Consider the following 20,479-nt stretch of genomic DNA (forward strand, 5'->3'; position numbering starts at 1 on the left):
CCAATTCCTTACTAGCTTTTTTCCATATATAAATTTTTGCAACGCGCACCCTACGGAAGCCGTGCTTGACGTTATTTACAAAACATGCACTTGCGTATCGAATTTGCTTTAGAATCGTGAATGCCCAGAGGCGGAGGACGCTGTTCATTGGGCAGCGCAGAAACCCGCCTAAATAAATAAATAAATAAAAGCACGCCGCCCCGAGTATTCACAGGGCGCGCTCCCGAAACACAAGCGTGCTCTCGGGCTCTCTCTCTCTCTCTCTCTCTCTCGTCAACGCGCGCGAAGCCAGCTCTCCCCCTCCCCGCGTTCCACCTCGCGCAGGCGCGTTGCGCTCCCGGCGGGACTTATTTCACTCGGGCGAGCCCGAAAAGTAGTTGAGAGCAGCAGCCTCCCATACCCGCCCCGCCCTTACCGTGTCAAATAAGTCTCGGCTAGGTAGCTGGACGGAGGGGGGAGGGGGAGAGGAGGCCTGCGCCTGCGCAGAAGGGACCCGAGGCGCCCTGCGCGCGCGCCGCAGCCCAAGCTTCCCTCAGAGATATATATAGACAAGCCAAGGCAGCCATTTCCCTTCAGACAATCCCCCCCCCCGCCCGCCCCGCGGGGAAAAACAAACAAAACCCACCTTCTTCTACTCCTCTGCCCACCCGCTCGGACGGAACCCGAGGCCGGGCGTCGGACGGCAAGCGGCTGAGGTAAGGCAGCCCCTCCCCGCCTTCCCGCCTCCGTCCGGTCCGTCAGCCGGCGGGTCCCTGCGGAGCGTCAGGACGTGACGGCGGCGGCGGCAGGAACGCTCGGCCGTCACCCTCCCCTCCCCCCCGCCCCGCATTTCCCTCGCGCTGCCAGTGGCGCCAGGCGCGCGCGCGCCCTCCTCCTCGCGTTCTGCGGCGCGCCTCCCCCCCCTCACGCACTGCGCAGAGACAGAGGGGGGAGATGCGGTCCCGTGCGCGTGCCTGCAGTCGGCGTCGCGAGCCAGCTTTAAAGGGCTGGATGGCTTTTCCCCTGCGTCGCGGAGCCTTCCGCGGAAAGCGGAGGAGGAGGAGGACCTCGCGCTTCTCCTCACTCCAGGGGCAGGCTCGAGGGAGGCTCGTGCGCGCGTGCGCTGTTGCATATGCGCGCGTGCACCGTGGCATGCACGCGTGGTGCACGGAGGCTCGCCTCTTTTTTGCTTACTCGCCTCGAGCCCGGTTCCAAATACTGTACATATAAGTCTTGTTTTTGTTTAACCTTTTCTTTAAAACAAAACAAAAAAACCCAGAAAACTTATACCGAGCTTTTTCTCGATGGCGATTTTTTTTAACAGAATTTGTATGCCGCTTCTTGGCCCTCTTCACGTGGTTTGTTTGCAACAGTGATAGCACTCATCTGTGTCAGGAGTAGAGATGGGAAGGCCGGAGGGGGGGGGACCAGGGAAAGATTGGATAATATTTAAAGAATACCTTAGAAAGTATTATGGTAATGCAAATCTGCTGACAGATTTAATCTTGAAGTATAAGGAAATTATAAAAGTAAAATTTCTTTTGATACGTAACAGAAAATAATAATAATAACAATGAAGTGTGTATAGATTAAGGTGTAAAAAGTACAATGAGGTGAATTGGAATTTAATGATACATTTTTATTGTCTCTGTTTATATGGGTTTTTTTGTCCTGTTTATGTTATATGTAAATTGTTTTGTAATACACTAAAGAATTGCCTTCAGCCTGTTCATTTGCAACATTTTAATAAAACGTTAGGGAAAGGGAAAAAAGCCAGGGAAATTAGGGGAAAAACCTGGTTTTCCCCCAATTTTCCCAGTCCCCCCCCCCCCCCCGCGGCCTTCCCATCTCTAGTCAGGAGATAAGTGGAAGAGTGCGCTTTCTGATATGGAGTCCAACCATGGAGAGTTTTATAGCGCCTACTGTGGCTGTAGAGACCCATACAGGAGAGACATGTTTTGTTGCAGGTAGGGCAGAAGAAGGCAGAACAGTTGGGCAGGTGCAGGTGTGGTGGTTCTCCCCTCTGTTCCTCCCAGTGGTCATTCCTCCTCTGGTCATGAGACTCATGATACAGTACATACATTAGTACTACAAGTGCTTCTTCCTTTTTGCAAAGCGCAAGAGTACAGTTCTCTCCCCTAAAGGGCCTTGCAACCTGCAGTTTTGAAAGAGGGGAAGCAACAAAATGAGATTTAAAAATTGCAAATAATTGTGAAGCAGGGTTTTTATTATTTAAAAAAATCAAAAATGAAGGCCACATCAATGTTATTCTTTGTATAGCGCCAACTGATGCGCATTGTGCTTTCCAAAAAAAGGAGGTTGCTGGGGCAGTTTACAATTTGACATGGGAGAACATAAAGGAAGGGGGTTAATAAAATAAATTACTTCATACGGGCAGGGTTTAAAACAATCTCAGATTGTTAGAATAGCCAAAATACAATAAGGCAGTAGCATAAAATAAAAACCAACAGCAGAAACATCATTCACAAAGCTCAGAAAGTACAGGCAAGTCAGTTTTGTTTGGTAGTTAATGCATGCAATATTTGCAGCAGAAAGAGCCTCTGCTTAATTAACAGCAATTTTGCACCTACTGTATTTTGTGAATCTCAATGTCTGCATATAAACCACTGTAAGGGGATAAACCATTTCAGGTTATTATGTAATACTGTAGATAGAACTTAGTGGCAGGCAGGGGAAAAAATGAGATGACTGCAGCTTTTTAAACTTCCTTCTATGTCAGATTGCTAAAGTGCTGTACGATGGTGGACCAAACCAGTTGTATTTTTGCATTATCCCCGAGTTCATCTCACAGCATGTGGTTTTTCCAGTTTCTTCTTATTGGGTACCGAAAGCATACTTTCTTTATTGAAAGAGTGAGTGTGTAGTAACCTGTTTCACAGATGCTTCCAGTCTGCCTTTTGCCAGTTGCAGTTCCGCTGCACATATCTGGAGACCTGTCTCCCTTTCAGACTAAATTAGGGTCTTTGCCAGGAGACAGGGTGGGCAAAGCAGCAAACATGACTGCAACCAAGCCGTGCAGGAATGACTGGTTTTGGGTTTCACAGACCTTGCAGACACAAACCCTTGAATGGGTACCATTTGCTGCATACTTGTACTTCTCTCTTTAGTTTGCCCAGGATCCCAGGCTGAGCACTGGAGGTCACTCTTAAATCTTCATTTAAAAAGAATGCTCAGATATCCCCCCCCTTTTAAATCTGCTTACTCAGTTCCTTGCTTGTGAAATGTCAAATCTTGCTCAATGTAGATTGCAAGTGCTGCTGGAAGTGTTTTTTCCTTCCTGTTTTTTCATTCCTCTGCTTACAGCCTCATAGCATGATATGGTGAGTCTCCAGATTATCTAAAAGTTGTATACAGCCTCTTTCCCATCTTCAAATGCACCCCCTCTTGGCTCAGTGCTACAGTGCTGCGATTCTGGCTTTTAAGTTAAGAAAATCTTTAATAAAAATTATTTTTTAAAAGAAAACATCCTCCTTTTACAGGGGGCAGGAACCTCATGACTTGGGAACACATTGCCAATTTTAAACTTTGTTCATTAGCCACTTACAGTTTACTCGTTTTACTTTATTTCAGCCTTGCATATAAATCTCTCATGGGGACACAAACATTGTCAGATACATGGCTATATAGTGGTTTATTGTGAGAGGATTTCTAAAATGCTGTCTCATTTAAAAAATAAAGTCATGCACTGTATAATAAAGTCATTAAAATATTGTAGAGCAGAGTAAATGACAAACGCTGAATCAAATTAATTTTCTAAAAGTGCTTGCCAAAACTATATGGGGATGTGCATGGTCTGTGAAAAATCCAGGATTGTGTAAGCTCCTGAAACTGGATGCTGGTTAGTAGCAGGAGGCATGGTGTCTGTGTGTATAGCCAATGGTCAGGGATGACAGAAGTTACAGTCTACCAACATCTGGAGGGCCACTGGTTCTCCATTCCTGCATTAAAGGATTAAAAGGGCTTTGGAGAGTCACAGCCAAAGTAGGCAGTACTGAACTATGTAGACCGAGGCTCTGACTTGGTATAGGATAGTTTCATGTACAGTATTCAGCTTAAATGTCTTAACTCGTCCGACAACCAGTGTACCTTGCTTCTCTGCCTCCATTGCAGGAGCTGTCCAGCAGAGCTTTTTCGTGCGTTGCCTGGTGTATGTTAATATCTACTCCAGGGAATGGAGTTTTAGACCCTTCAGAATTTCACTGTGTCTTTTTAGAGAAGTTTTTTGGCTCCTCTATCACATGCACAAGCAGCCATCTGTTTGGGATCCAGTTCTCTGGCATTTAACTCATCTAAGATGTGGGCTTTCACAGAAAGAGCCGCTATGTGCTTGTTTTGTTGGGCCATCGTCCTCTTAAGCAGCCTGTCCTTCTGAAATTGCACTGGATCTTGTTTGTGTGTGTGTGTGTGTACTTCTGATTCCTTTTGGTGTTTAGTCGTGTCCGACTCTTCGTGACCCCATGGACCAGAGCACGCCAGGCACTCCTGTCTTCCACTGCCTCCCACAGTTTGGTCAAACTCATGTTGGTAGCTTCGAGAACACTGTCCAAACATCTCGTCCTCTGTCGTCCCCTTCTCCTAGTGCCCTCCATCTTTCCCAACATCAGGGTCTTTCCAGGGAGTCTTCTCTTCTCATGAGGTGGCCAAAGTCTTGGAGCCTCAGCTTCACGATCTGTCCTTCCAGTGAGCACTCAGGGCTGATTTCCTTCAGAATGGATAGGTTTGATCTTCTTGCAGTCCATGGGACTCTCAAGAGTCTCCTCCAGCACCATAATTCAAAAGCATCAATTCTTCGGCGATCAGCCTTCTTTATGGTCCAGCTCTCACTTCCATACATCACTACTGGGAAAACCATAGTTTTAACTATACGGACCTTTAACTATACGGACCATAGCTTTAACTATACGGACCTGATTCCTTTTACATTCAGATATAGAAAACCAAATTCTGCCGGCCAGATTGGCAGAGTGATAACCTCTTCACTCTTTGGTTCTATAACAGCAGAGTGAAGATTCCAGGAGGGGCTTTTCCCACGGGCCTTCCTGCGGATGGCAACCCCAGATGTGAGTGTTCACATGGAGGAGGTGGTTGTGGTAACAACTCCAGACAACATGGCTGACAGCAGTGGCATGGAAGAAGTGAAAACTGTGCTAGTTACCACCAATCTCTCCCAGCACAGGTAAGCAAACGGTAATTATTTACCCTCTGGGGTGGCTAACATTAGCGTTTTAAGCTGCTGCACACACCCTGTTCATTTCACTTCAGTTTGGATGGGGGAAACACAGTTCAGAACATATAACTGCATTTAAAGGAAACCCAAAGCAGCCTCTGTTGGATAAGATTTGTTCAGTTTATGTACAGCTTCATAAAAATGAGTCCAAAAGCAATTTACAGGGACAACAACATGCAATAAAAATCCATTAAAACGAAACAAATATAGTTCATCCACAAAAATCAGCCAGCAACCTAAAATTGGGGGGGGGGGCAGACAGATCTCTGCATGCTGTACATATCACAGTGAATTGAGTTTTGTTATTAAAGGGAAGAAGGAGAACCCCTTCATGAAACCTCTAGCATGGGGGTGTGGCACTTAATCTGGCTAGAGTGCTGGACAGTTTTCTTCACTCCCTCCGCTTCCAACCTGTGATTACCCGATGTCACAGTGACTTAGAAGCATAGAGCTGTAGAGTTGGAAGGGACCACAAGGACCATCTAGTCCAACCTCCTGCAATGCAGGAATCTTCCATCCAATGTGGGGCTTGAACCCACAACTCTTGAGATTCGGAGTCTCATGCTCTTAGGTGCCTGAATGAGTATTGCAGAGCACTTTGCAAGGGGGTTTGCAGACACTGCTGATGGTGCAGACACTGCTTTGGACGGTGCCCAAAAGCACTCTTTCTGCTGAGCCAGGTCTTTACCTGCCCCACACCTGAGGTCAAAGGGCAGTGGGTGTGACTTGGCTGAAGTGGCCTCCTCCATGGACTGGAAGTTCCCCACCCTTGCTTTAGAAGGCTTTAGCAGGCATGTGCATCTAATGTTTGTAAACAGAAAGAAATTGAACAGAAGGTCAACCCTGGCCGTTTCTAGCGTGTTGAATTCACCATTGTGAAATGGGAAGGAACACTCTGAGGTCAGCAATATATGTCAAGTTAAGGCTGATGACAGCCATACCCAAATCCAGGAGTGGAGGGTTTGTGTTCTCCAACCCCACACCCCTTGGTAGTGGAAGTGAAACAAATAGAAGGATTTGCTCTGTTGGTCAGGCTACTAGTCCTTCTATCAGGGTTGGTTAATCCAGAGGCTTCATCCTGCCTGCCAGTCACAGGGACTAATGTACACCATTTTTCCTTTCTCTGTTTGAGGAGGGCTCTGAAGCCACAGTAGTTTACTAGGCTACATACCATTTAACCTGTAGTTCTTACTGCAATTCCTTCTATGTTGTCCTTTGCTTGGGAAAGAAACCTTTCCAGTGATCAGTAAAAGTAATTTCAGGAACGGAAGCAAGCCTGCTGCTTCCGTGGTGCTTGTTTCTATCATCTTCCTGCCTGCTTGATGAAACCTCCTGGGGGAAAAAAACTTTTGGAGCATGACTTCCATGCAAAAAATCTGAGCAGTGCTTCCACCCACGAGTTTTGTCATGGAAACCAGCCGTGCAAACGGCTTTTTGATGGTAGGATTAGGTGGATCTGCCTGAGTAATTGCCATCTCCTTGGAAGAACAGAGCAGCACTGCCTATGCTAGAAAAAATGAATGTTTTGTTGTTTTAGAAGAAAAAAAAGAGAACAAAACAACGCTGTGATGCAGATGGGAAAAATAGATCCATCCAACTGCATGCTATTTGATCTCCAATTTACATTTCTTCACTCCTTCCTACTTCACCACTACCAAGAGAGATAGAAATTCGAGGCTGATAACTTCCTGGGCATCTGTACAGTATAAAACCAAGGGGACTTTACAGCTTATACTTTAAAAAAAAGAGGCTGTGTACTCATTTGCACAAGTTAATATTCATTGTTTTATTCTGGAGTTTGGAAGGTGGTTTTTTTGTTTGTGTTTGTTTTAATATAGGAAAGTTTCAGTCCCAGTGCAAGTCAGTATCCACCCCACCTCACCCCCCCATACACATAAAAAATGGGAAAGTAAGCTGGGACTCATTTGGGGTACAGATATTATTGGGTGTCATGTGGAGAGTTTGAGACATGCCAAAGGAATTAAGATCCATTCCTCTGCCTGAATTGCTATAAACTACCAAGGTGCCTCTAGATTCTAGGATGTTTAGAAGAAACAGAACACACATCTTTAAAAAAGGTGAAAACTATGAAATTGTTGTTAAATAACTAAAGATCAGGTCCCCAGGCTTCAGAAGCTACTTCCAGTTCTGCATTTCTAAGCTTAGCAGCAGTGCTTTAATTCCTTACAACTGCTTTTCCTTTGTGCTTAATATTTTGTTTTAACCATATGAATCAGCGGGTTGCAATCTTGAAATTGCTGCACTGTGTACAACTTTGTTTTTCCAGGGGTAAACAACTTCCTACCTAAAGGGAAGAGCTGCATTTTTGCATTATAGCTGGAATTGCTCTGGAGTTATTCTCCAGAGCAAGCCTTATCATAGCGTGGGCAGCTTCCCTGTTTCTTTTTAACTGTTTGTGTCTTTATTTCTTGCTAGCAATGACCTAAATGAAGACACCCTGGAGACGGAAAATGCAGCCGCTGCAGCTGCTGCTGCTTTTACAGCTTCTGCACATTTGAAAGAAGCCCTGTTAGGTAAGTGGGGTGAGTAACAGAAGTTTGCCTCTTTTGTATCACAGTCACTTGCATTAGCAGGTAGCATTGCCAGGGGAAAGGCTCAAGAGCACTTAGGCTGAGGGGTTTCCAGATCCTGGAATGAGCATTCTGAGGTTGGGGAAACTGCTGGGGATCTGCCCTTTCCCGAAGGACAATAGGTTTCAGTGTTCCTAAATAGAAGACCTCTAATGTATGGGAAAGTCACATAGGTCAAGAACAGGATAGAGAGCCTGTGCCTCTCCAGATGCTGGACTCCAGATCCCATCAGCTCCAGCCAGCATATTCAGGGATGATGGGAGCTGTAGCCTAACAACATCTGGAGGGATCTCCCCAGCCTTGATGGAGGCAGTAACTGTGTTCCTGGGCACTTTCTGTCATCATTTGCCTATTTTGTAGGTATGCATTCAGGGGGGAAATTAAGGAGCCAGTGTTGTGCCCATGTGCTGAAGACCATTAACCCCGACTCAAGATATTCACCATTAGTTTTCCTTCCTATCCCACGGCTCTCTTCTTCCTCCCATATTGTTACACCTCACTGCCTGTTTCCCCTCACTACTCCTTTATTCTGAAAAAGTGCAGAATGGTCCAACTTTCTCCCAGGTGCCCCCACGCAAACCCCTAAACCGTAGGGCTTCCCCCAACCCTTGATAAGTTTTGGGGAGGCCACGATGGCAGCGATGGCGATGATTTCCCATCATGCAAGTGGAAATCCCTGTGCTGATGGTGTGCAGTGGATAAATGCCACCCTTTGACCCCCTTGCCACCTCAGAGGTTTGTGCCCCATATCTCTCTGGCTTGAGAACTTGCGTCTTCTTAAACCAATCGAAGTTGGCTCATTCCGAGTTACCACTTGTTGCAGGACAGGTAAAATGCCAAAAATAGAGAGGCCTATTAGGTAAAAAGCAGTTTGTGTGTTTTTAATTCCGGTATCTATGTCTTTACAATTACCACTTTCACTTTGGTGTTTCACCCATTTGGTGAAATTTAGATTGTTAGCTGCTCAGGACATAGAACAGTATCTCCACGTTCATTGGTTGTACCCAAAAATTCTATGTCAATAACTTGATAATTGTAATGTATCTCATTTACGGAAGCAGTTAATCAGGCTGGTGCTCAGTAATAAATACTTTTTCATCCTGTTTTCAGTTTTCCTTTCAACTGTATTCCAAACTTGATTTGCCAACCAGCAATCCATGGTTGTAACCTTTTCAAAAAATTTATCTTTCCCGATCCCTCTCCCTGAAGTGAAGATGGCTGAAGGTGATGATTGTGTAGAAGCCGAGATTGTTTATCCCATCACCTGCGGAGATAGCAAAGCCAACCTAATATGGAGGAAGTTTGTTTGCCCCGGTATCAACGTGAAATGTGTCCAGGTGAGATGGCTTTATATCCTGTAATGTGTAACATCTCCATTCTCTAATCTTACGTATTGTAAAAGCACACAGATCCCAGCCCCGCGGTCTCATCATCTAAAATTTTTAAAAAATGAGATGGAAGGGAAGAGAAATTGGGAGAAGGAAAAGATTGAACGTGACTATGTGGCATGCAAAGGTTTATAAAAGGAATTACAGCAAAATACCTTTAGAATAATTAACCTATACCACAACATGTCTCTCTTCCCTCCAGTATGACAACCATTTGATAAGTCCCAAGGAATTTGTCCATTTGGCTGGCAAGTCCACCTTGAAGGACTGGAAGAGGGCAATCCGGATGAATGGGATCATGCTAAGGTTAGCCTGTGTGTGAGAGTGCCTTTGTGTGCCTGCCTGCAGACGCAGAACTGAAACATATCTTTGGGGCGTGTGTGTGTCCCACCTCTTGCCTTAGGGAGGCAGAATTCACAAGGCCCTAACCTATGCCATCTGGTATCTAAATGATGTGTCCATTTGGGAGTATCTCCTAGGTCGGCTTCATTGAAATGAATTTCGGTGCTGCTAGCTGAAGCACGAACATGCAACTGTTGGGAGTTTTCAGAGTGTTTTAAATAATAATAATAAAACTGAGGTGGACGTTCATGTTGGTTTTGTGTGTTTTAGGAAGATAATGGATTCAGGGAAGCTGGATTTTTACGAGCATACGAAAGTTTGTTCCAATACCTGCCGAAGCACTAAAATCGACCTGACCGGAGCCAGAGTGCCCCTAACAAGCCAGACGTCAACAGAATACATACCTCTCACGCCGGCCTCTGCAGATGGTAATGTGAACTGCATTCCACTAGGCCACGAATTCTACCTCTGGTTATGCTGGCTGGAGCTGATGGGGGTTGTCTGGGAGCATCTGGAGGACCACCGATTGATAATAATAATAATAATAATAATAATAATAATAATAATAATAATAATAATAATAATAATATTTATTTATTTATTTATACCCCGCCCATCTGGCCGGGTTCCCCCAGCCACTCTGGGCGGCTTCCAACAAAACATTAAAATACAGAAATCAAACATTAAAAGCTTCCCTAAACAGGGCTGCCTTGAGATGCCTTCTAAAGGTCTGGTAATTGTTGTTCTCTTTGACCTCTGGTGGGAGGGCATTCCACAGGGTGGGTGCCACTACCGAGAAGGCCCTCTGCCTGGTTCCCTGTAACTTGGCTTCTCGTAGCGAGGGAACCGCCAGAAGACCCTCGCCGCTGGACCTCAGTGTCTGGGCAGAACGATGGGGGTGGAGACGCTCCTTCGGGTATACTGGACCGAGGCCGTTTAGGGCTTTAAAGGTCGACACCAACACTTTGAATTGTGCTTGGAAATGTACTGGGAGCCAATGTAGGTCTTTCAGGACCGGTGTTATGTGGTCTCGGCAGCCGCTCCCAGTCACCAGTCTAGCTGCCGCATTCTGGGTTAGTTGTAGTTTCCGGGTCACCTTCAAAGGTAGCCTCACGTAGAGCGCATTGCAGTAGTCCAAGCAAGAGATAACTAGAGCATGCACCACTGTGGTGAGACAGTCCGCGGGCAGGTAGGGATAAGGGATAAGGCTCGCTGTACCTTTGTTAGAATGATACAGAAGAGGAATATCCTTGTTGTGTCTCCTTTTGTCACCGTTGCACTGTTGCGATCTTACCAGCCTTGCCGTGTGTGTGTGGGGGGGGGCAATAACAGCCCAGTAGAGGGTGGGTGGTGAGGCTTAATTTCCCTGTGGTGATTTGAATTAACCGGCTGTTTCTTGGCTGCAAGCTTCTACTAGAACTGGAAGAGACTCAAATATTTCTGTGGTCATCGATACAGTCACCAACGCATTCGTCCCTGTTGATCAACTCATGCTTTTCAGCTTCTGGGATATCATTCGTAAGAGGACAGGTGTCTTGCAGAAGGCTGCCTGCAGAGCAGACAGCTGTGATCGTTACTGATAAATATCATAGAATCATAGAATAGAATCATAGAGTTGGAAGAGACCACAAGGGCCATCCAGTCCAACCCCCTGCCAAGCAGGAAACACCATCAAAGCATTCCTGTGTTTGTGTCCTATCCTATCTCCCAAAGAGTATATCCCTCTTTGAGCACTCTACAGTTTTGTTAGGCTGAGAGACAATACTTTCCCAAGACCACTTATTAAGCCTCCCTGCGGAGCAAGCTGTTGAACCCAGGTCTCCTTTGTCCGAGTGTTGCATGCTACCCACTACATCACACTGGCTTTCAACTCAGCCAAGTGAGTATGGGGAAAGCCAGAAAAACCTTGCCATTGGTAGCCAGTCTTCCTAGGGGCAGGTTGGTACTCGCTTGGAAGCTGGCAGTATACATGCTTTGCATGTGGGTTCAATTCACCAACCACTCCAATCAAGGAGGTATGCCAGCTGAAGTAACCAGTTCTAGGCTAAATGAACCAATGGTCTGACCTGGTCTAAGGCAATTTCTTATTTTCATACACCAGTGGGGCCAGTAGAACATGTGCTTTGAATACGTGAGGTCCAAGTTTCCATCCCTGGCATGAGTGCTGGGAAAGATTTTTGCCCAAGACCTTGGTGAACTAATTGTAATAGAGTAGTACAAGCAGTTATGTGAATTTGCATGTGTATGCATGTATGTGTGTTTAATTTTAATACTTTCATAGAAGTAAGTATAAACAGCCACCAGACACTCGGTGAAGTTCCAAGGGGTGTCTCCCTATGTTGATAGTTCATTTCTGATTCCAAGTAGGGGATCAACCAAGCTCTGTATTGAACAACAAAAACACCAATTTTGGGACCCAACTCCATGGTACCCAGCCTTGAAACTGGCTGACTGATCTGATGCTAGTCATGGTGCCCTAGCTTGGGGTTGTTATGAAGAAGAAACGGAATCTCGTCATGGTTTGTGATTCTGGGATGGTTTATCAAATAAACCACTTCCAAGCCTATTTGGCATTAGATGGTGTATGAATTAATAAATAACAATAGCAATAATAAAAAATCCAGCCCCTACAAACAGAATGCTAAGATCTTTAGAAGTTTGTTTGAAATTTGTGCTAGGTTTAGAAATGCAGGGGAGACGTCTCTTTGGTTTTGTCTGGCAATTGTACCGAAATTGTAGAAAAGCTTAAAGCAACTACAACCAAGATAAAGCAATAGAAGAATGGATATATCTTGGAAGGGCACATCTTGACTTGTTTCGCCAGCATGCCAACAAAAAAGCGGTTTTGTTGATGATTTCTGAATGTTGATTTTGTTTCAATCACAGTAAATGGGTCTCCTGCCACGATCACCATAGAAACGTGTGAAGACTCCACGGACTGGACCACTGCTATTGGAGGTGATTTTCACATGCAGAGCATTCCTGTGGCCTGGCCTCAGCCCACTACATCGTCTGTGCCACCACTTCTGTTCCGTATTGGCTGCCTAAATCTGAAAGGCTTGTGCGAAGGAATTTGCATGTAGGTTGTAAGCTGTGTGGCACTGCCATCTCTATGCATAAGGCCATGCCTCAGTGGCAGAGCACACACCTCGCGCACAAAAGGCCCCAGATTCTATCCCTGGCATCTTCAGATAGGGTTGGAAAAGACCCCTGTCTGAAACTCTAGACTGGAGCAGTGGTCTGATTCAGTGTAAGCCAGCTTCTGAAGCTTTGTCTGTGATTCCATTAATCTATTTGCGTAGCTGTGTCTTGCCTTTGGCATGCTGGTAGTAACATACTTAGGAATAACTTGTTTTACTGGTCCAACTTTTGCTGAGGAAGGAGGCTGCATAGCTTGGGAACTTGCGTATTCTTAAACCGTCCGACGTTGGCTCAGTCAGAGTTACCACATTACCTGTCCTGCATTAATGGCAGCTTGTTCTTATAGCAGATTCTGCTGTAAAAACTGTTCCTGGGGTCTACCACTTCAGACCACCGTTGAGCAGTTGGATAATTTAAAACTTCCCTGCATGTAAAATAACTCAACACCTGCAGAATTCAGAAAGGCGAGTTCTGTTTGGCATGCAAGTTTTCTAATGGGGAGAGGAATTGAAACATGACACCCCTCCTTTAATCTGAAGTGGTAGACTCCAGGAACTGTTTTACTATGTGACTTCTTGCTTGTGTGGTATCACTGCAAGGCTGCTCTTTGGCAAATGTTATGTTCCTGGGGTGAGTCTATCAAACAGTCGGTCAGCTTCGTTCCCCCTGCCTCCTTGCAGGTTTTTCAAGATTCTCTCACTTTCTTCCAGATGATACATTTACATTTTGGCGAGGTTTAAAGGAAGCCGGTCTTTTGGAAGAGGTGATTCAAGAGTTCCATGCGGAGCTCATGGAGACCATGAAGGGCCTGCAGCAGAGGATTCAGGATCCCCCTTTGCAACTCAGCGGTACGAACTGGCTGGCACAGTGCCCTTCCTTGCAAATAAATGGCACCCTCTTTTTAAGTCTCCTTGTTATAGATCACTTGCATTGCTAGCACATCTAAGGAGTGCAGGGTGTTAAAAGGTAGTGCTGGCAGTATTGGGAAGCCTGGTTTGTGACCAGCATTTTAGGCTTTGAGGTTTTTTATTTTATTTTAGCATTTGCTATGCACTTTTTGACTTAACAATACAGGTATTAGGAAGTTGATGAAAGAAGATTGTACTCAAAGCGTTTAAGGGTTTGTGTGCTACCTGCTTCTGTAGCTGGTGAGTGGTGCAGGATTTGACATGCTGATTTTTCTCAGCTTTCACTTAACGATAAATTTACTAGTTCTCATGGTTCCAAAGAACGATATCTTCTATGCATTGCAATATCAGGGGCATCTTGCATATGGCTTCAGGTAGGTGGGATATGGAGCTTCAGTGACCTGCCCTGTGTCTTGTTCTTTTTTCTATACAGTGGTACAGTGGTACCTCGACTTCCGAATGCCTCAACTTACAAAGGTTTCAACTTATGAAGAGCGCCACGGAATGGATCGCCTTCATAAGTCGAGGCACCACTGTACCTTGGTTTACAACCATAATCCGTTCCGGAGGTCCAGTTGTAAACCAAAACAGGTTGTAACCCAAGGCGTGCTTTCGCCAATGGGGCCTCCCAAAAAAATGGGTTGTAATCCAAAAAAAGGAACACGCACTTCTGGGTTTGATGTGGTTGTAATCAAAAATGGTTGTAATCCAAAGCAGTTGCAAACCAAGGTACCACTGTACAGTAATGGCTATTACTTTCCCACCTGCCCACGCCCTTTGATGCACTTACCTGCCTCCTTGGTCAATAAACATAACTATTCCAAATTCCTTCGTAACCTGATTCTGGGATGCATAATTTATCATGATAGTGATGATGTATCAATGCAGTTAGTGCAACTTATTCTGCGTGTAAAGTTCAGAATTTGCATGGTTTGGGGACAGAGTACAAACAGCTGTATATATCAGCAGATGGAGGTGCATCATAAAAATCATACCTACTTTTATTTTATTAAACATTCATTGCTGATACTGGAGGGAATACTTTAAATAACATAAGCATCATTGGAAAGCATTATACTATGCCATTAGGGATTTGGGAGTTATGGGTGGGTTGGGGTTGCTGTTTTATGCTGTTTTAATTGAGTTTTAATATGTTTCTGCCCACTCTGGGACCTTAACATGAAGGGTGGATGAGAAACACAATTAACAATGAGTGTGTATGACACTTTATAGAACATCATAAGCAGAAGAAAATGATTCAGGTCTCTGCCCCAAAGAGCTTGCAACTTAAAGACAAATGGAGTGATACTGACTTAGTCTTCATTGGGTTGAGGAAATGAGAGTTTATATCATGATAAAACAAAATCCCAGCATTGTGATCCACTTCTTCCTTCCCTCTCTCATCTCTACAATAAGAAAAATAATGATTTATTTTTTTTAAAGACACATTGTTGTGCTTTTCTCCAGTATCATCAGCTAGGATTTTTTTTAACCTGTTGCTTCCCCCCCCCCCAGATGCTGTCTTGCTCAACAATACAGTCCAGAACTTTGGCATGCTGGACCTGGTGAAGAAAGTTTTAGCCAGTCACAAGTGCCAAATGGACCGTTCCCGAGAGCAGTATACGCGAGATTTGGCAGGTACAGTTCCTTAGTCCCAGATGCCGCAGTTCCATTATAAACTCTAATGAAACCTCCACAGGAGGACTTTCTGAAGTCAGTGTTCTGTTGCCAGAATCGTGGGGTGTAGTACTAGTGAAAAGACAGCACGGCATGGGGAGGTTTGCACATGCCAGCGTCGGCATCCATAAGTTGTGTCAGCATCTGATTCCCTACACCTGCCCTCTACATGGGAAGAGCAGCAGGCACGTCCTCCTCAGGTTACGCACAGGCTCCACATGGCTTGTAGGAACTGAGGGGAATGTAGCACTCACGTCCTGAGAAATGCTATAAACTGAGTATTGCCATTTCCTTGTAGTAGAGGCAGTCCCATTGCGCAGAAAAGCATTCCCTTTCATCTTGTCTGAAATGCATGGATGTGATACTTTCTCGTCTGCATATGTCCCCCACTGCGGTATTTCACAGCTCAATCTAGTGTGACCTGTCCTGACGTCTTGGCCCCTTTTGAACAGCAAGGTAAAAAAATAAAATAAAAGCACAGCCCTGAATGCCAGTTGGCCTTCAGAACATGATCCTCAAGGATGATTTGGTGGTCACCTAGGAATCTCTCCTGCACAACCAGTTGATGGCACAATAAACATACAGTTGTCACTGGTTTGTTGTGCAGGCTCCGGACGTGCCCCTCCTTAAGCGTTGCCTAAAATGCACATGTGTCGCTAGCTTGCCGGGTGCCTGTGATGTCATTGGTGAAAAGTGGGCTCCATTTCCCCTCCACTGCTGTAAGGGAAAGGTAAAGGGACCCCTGACCTTTAAGTCCAGTCACGGACGACTCTGGGGTTGCGGCGCTCATCTCGCTTTACTGGCCGAGGGGGCTGACGTTTGTCCGCATAGTTTTTCCGGGTCATGTGGCCAGCATGACTAAGCCGCTTCTGGCGAACCAGAGCAGCACACGGAAACGCCGTTTATCTTCCCGCCGGAGCAGTACCTATTTATCTACTTGCACTTTGACGTGCTTTCAAACTGCTAGGTTGGCAGGAGCAGGGACTGAGCAACGGGGGCTCACCCCATTGCGGGGATTAGAATCGCCGACCTTCTGATCAGCAAGCCCTAGACTCTGTGGTTTAGACCACAGTGCCACCCGCGTCCCTCTCCACTGCTGTACCCTGTTGCAATTAGCATACCAGTACTTGGCCTGCAGAGAGGACTCTTGCAGGGGAATTCTTCAGTTCAGCTTTTTCCTTTTTCTACTTCAGCTTGACTCACTAAGCAGGGGCTTCTCTCGACCTTACCTAGAGACTTGTCCATTTCGTCTCCTGAGCTGAAGCACACACCATCTCTCCAAAAAAATGATGATTGCAAGGATAGAGAGAGAGAAATAGAAACACAGCTATTTCTTCCCGCAGCAGGGGTACCTTCCCTTCTCTTTTCCATTAAGTGTGGCCTGTATATTTCAGTATTACCTTTGGATTGGAGCTTTCTCCCAAGGCTAAGGTACAGCTGGGTTGTGGTGAGAATGTTGGATTCAGACCATGGAGTTCCAAGTTCAAATCCCCACTCAGCAGTGAAGTTACATGCATTCTGCCTGGCCTACCTCACATGGTTGTTATGAGGATAAACTGGAGAAGAGGAAGGAGGAGGAACGGCGAAATACAACTGTATATTAATGGAGGGGGTGTTGAAAAACAACGGCAGTTAATTAATAAATTGCTTGGATCAGCCTGTAGAAAACTCAGAGCATTGAGACAAGTGTGACTCTAGTTTAGACACCACATTTGTTCAACAATACTTTTCTACCCCAGCTTGAAGGGAAAATACTTCAGCTTTCTAGTTCTTGAACTGGCAGCTGTAAATTGGGGTGGGGTGGGGTATATTTCAGCATAGGCATGTTCTGCTTAAAACATTTTCCACATCAAAGCCACCTTCTTTTAAAGCAATCCTTGCCATGCCATACCACAGTGGCCGTGTCATTTAAGAAGAGGAGGCCAGCCTCCGTCCCCAGCTGTTTGGACTCGGTGGGCGCCCTTCCTTATCCGCTGCTGTTTCTTTCTCCCTCCAGCTCTGGAGCAGCAGTGCGATGAGCACCGGAAGAGAGCAAAGGAGCTGAAGCACAAATCGCAGCACCTCAACAACGTGCTGATGACCCTGACGCCAGTCTCCATCCCCTCCCCTCTGAAACGCCCCAGGCTGACCCGAGCCACCTCGGGGCCTCCCGCCATCACCTCCCAGCTCCTGACTCAGTCAGCGCAGATCGCCCTTGCGCCAGGGATGCCGGTCACGCAGCTGGCGAACCTGCCCATAGGCAAAGTGGTCTCCGCCCTCCCGGCATCCGCTCTCGGGAAGGCCGCGGCGCAGGTTACCTCTGCTGGCTCCCCGGCTTCTCCCCTGCTGGGCGGATACACTGTCCTGGCCTCTGCGGGCTCCGCTTTTCCCAACGCCGTTGAAATACACCCGGATGCCTCCAACCTCACGGTCCTGAGCACAGCGGCCATACAGGATGGCAGCACCGTGTTGAAAGTGGTGAGCCCCTTCCAGCTGCTCACCCTGCCAGGACTGGGCACGGCCATTCAGAACGTTACGCAAATGTCTCCCAGCGGGAGCACCATCATGACTGTGCCATCCAGCCTTGTTGAGGGCACCGCAGCAAATGAAGACCACACAACCATTGAGGTAACCACAGTGGGGGACGAGCCTGAGCAGAAATGAAGCAGAGACTTTGACCCACCTTCCGAGGTGTGCTCTGGGCTCACACGGCCGTCCCTCTGAGGAGGAGGAGGAAGGGAAGGGGGGATTGGGCATAGAGAAAGGGAAGCAAGATCGGCTAATGGGAGGATAGTGAGGTTGGGATCCTAGAGTGAGGTGTGGAGGGGAGGACACCACTGAAAAGGCGGGAGAGAGATCACTATTCCACAGGAACCATTAAAAGCTACAGCCTTTCCATCCTCGGCTTGTTAGCACTGTACCATATCTGGCCACCCCCAGCTGGAACGAGGAGCGTGGGCAGAGAGATTGAGGTAGGCGAGACAAGGAGGAGGAAAGCTCGCCAGCCACGTTGAGCTCCAGAAATTACAGGGCACACAGCCAAAGGGACCTTTTCTGGGTTCAGGCTGGGCTGTGTGTTGCCTCATGCTCGTGAGTGGCTGCTTCTCTGTCGTGTGGGGGAGAGCAGCTGAGAAGAGCAGGGCTCTGGCAGGTGGACTTGGGCAAAACGCACCAGAAAGGGTTTCAAAGGCTTGCTTGCATTTGCTCATTCCTAAACGCAGTGGCGGGCACGGCCCCGATCTGCCCATATTACCAAGCTGGTTGGGATAAAATTGTTAAGTGAGCCTCGGGACCTGGGGTGTTCAGCAGGAGGGTTTGCATGCAGGACCGGAAGAAACCCATTCGCATAGCAAAGCCCATAACCTTCGAGGTATATGGGCCTCTTTGTATACCTTCATTAGGACATCACACCTTCTAGTCCTTCCTGCTATGAGGCAGGTGCGCATTCTGCTGAATGTTGAATGCCTGAGCTTCTTCCATGTCAGCGGAGGGCTGATTCTGTGTCCACTCGTCCTGCCGCCTGCCGCTGCCAGTGAGCCTTATCCCCTGTGCACAAGAACCTCAGACTGCTGTATTGTCCTTGAAAAGGGCATTTTAGCCGAAAGGGTGTGTGGCGGGAAAGGAGAACAAAAATGTTCAGCTCCTGAGCTAGCTTTGGATTGCTCTAACTGGCTTGAGGGACTGATAACAATACAGTTAAAAGAAGAAGAACCAGCAAAGAAGTGCTTGTGAGGGTGACATGCTGCTGCCGCCAAGGTCATGGGTTCTTGCACTGAGGCTTTGTCGAGAGCAGCAAATGCAGAGTTCTTGAATAACCTATTAAATATTTTTGAAAACATACCCTGCGGTTTATTGGCTGCCTTTGTCTTACACCTGCATCTGGAAGGGAGCCTCGCCGGTTCCTGCAAATGGGCTTGAGAGCAAGTTATCCGTTTTTTGCTTCGTTTATAAAGTCAGATGGGGGGGGGGGGGTTGTGTGTGAAACCAGTTTGATTATTCCAAGGCTTTAATCTTCATTGCAGGTAAATGAAGTCAACAATATAAAAAAAAAGATGAGCAGTAAAGCAGTTCAAAGCTCTAGCTAGCCTAGGCAGTCTTAAAAAGAAATCTCAGACTTGTGAGGAACAAGGATCACTCAGTATTGTTCAAAAGGTAGTTTTCCATCGCTTGCTGTTGGGCATAATATTTTTACCCTGCAGAGGAGATGTTGCAGGAGCTGGATCCTTCATGTGCATTTGGACTCTGGCTATTCAGGTTTGCCATGTAAGGTAGCTGTTGGTGTGACACCACAGGAAGTAGGAGACAACCACCAATTTCCCCCTTTAGTAGGTAAAGGTAAAAAGGTAAAGGGCCCCTGGACAGTTAAGTCCAGTCAAAGGCAACTATGGGCTTGCGGCGCTCATCTCGCTTTCAGGCTGAGGGAGCCGGCGTTTGTCCACAGACAGCTTTCCAGGTTATGTGGCCAGCAGGACTAAACCGCTTCTGGTGCAACGGGACACTGTGACGGAAGCCAGAGCGCACGGAAATGCCGTTTACCTTCCCACCGCAGCGGTACCTGCTTGCACTGATAAGCTTTCGAACTGCTAGGTTGGCAGGAGCTGGGACAGAGCAATGAGTGCTCACCCTATCATGCAGATTCGAATTGCCAACCTGATCAGCAAGTCCAAGAGGCTCCATGGTTTAGTCCACAGCCCCACCTGCGTCCCTTCCCCTTTGGAACCCACTCCTGAAAACAGTGTTTTAGAGCTAGTGACCATATCAAACTTTCCCCAGTTTCCTTAAGAAATGTTCTCAGAGAGCTGCAGAGATGCCCACTGCTCTAGCAATACGCAGACTTTGTATTTGTGGTCAACCTAAGATGGAAAACATCACTCATCTGTTAACCTGCTCCTTATGTAGAGACCAAGAGCTTTCTGAAATCATTGTTCTCTCAAGAAAGCAGGTGCATCCCAGCAGAAATGGTTCGGTTTCTTTTGATTAATAGCTGCATAACACACAAAGTGGCTCTATATGCATTGGCTGCAAAAAAAAAAGTTCAGGAACTGAATAACTAAAATTCAGGAGTTGAATAAAATCGCTTTAAGTCAATTAATCTGAAATTAAGCTAGACTGGTATCTTTGGTATCTCTTCTCTCTTAACATGGGTGTCAGTTTATATTAAGGATGTTCAGTATTATTTTATTAATATTGCTACAAGTCTGTTGTGGCCATTGGGTAGAACAATAG

At 46.4% G+C, this 20,479-nt stretch overlaps 2 protein-coding genes across 5 annotated transcripts in view; one reads left to right on the top strand and one right to left on the bottom strand.

Moving 5' to 3' along the window:
* The window catches only part of RTEL1 (regulator of telomere elongation helicase 1), a 112,662-nt gene extending 111,900 nt beyond the window's left edge, over nt 1–762 (bottom strand). The window contains exon 1 of the mRNA XM_035124213.3: nt 626–762. The gene's annotated coding sequence lies outside the window, so the exon portion shown is untranslated. The remainder of the gene's footprint in view (nt 1–625) is intronic.
* GMEB2 (glucocorticoid modulatory element binding protein 2) lies at nt 558–19,093 on the top strand. Of its 4 annotated transcripts, none has more exons than XM_035124216.3 (10): nt 558–695; nt 4,999–5,176; nt 7,664–7,770; nt 9,028–9,155; nt 9,409–9,512; nt 9,819–9,976; nt 12,435–12,506; nt 13,400–13,537; nt 15,113–15,235; nt 17,271–19,093. In XM_035124216.3, the coding sequence occupies exons 2-10, from the start codon at nt 5,046–5,048 to the stop codon at nt 17,915–17,917; spliced, it is 1,608 nt and encodes a 535-aa protein (XP_034980107.2). In that variant the 5' UTR covers nt 558–695; nt 4,999–5,045; the 3' UTR covers nt 17,918–19,093. The 4 variants fall into 4 exon arrangements, with proteins under 4 accessions (XP_034980107.2, XP_088530887.1, XP_034980109.2 ...); XM_088674761.1 differs by having other exon boundaries at nt 9,033–9,155; XM_035124218.3 differs by having other exon boundaries at nt 7,664–7,761.
* Nucleotides 19,094–20,479: the final 1,386 nt, after the last annotated feature.

This window comes from Zootoca vivipara, chromosome 7 (genome assembly GCF_965207765.1).
Source record: "Zootoca vivipara chromosome 7, rZooViv2.hap1.1, whole genome shotgun sequence".
In the NCBI taxonomy this organism is placed as follows: Eukaryota; Metazoa; Chordata; class Lepidosauria; order Squamata; family Lacertidae; genus Zootoca; species Zootoca vivipara.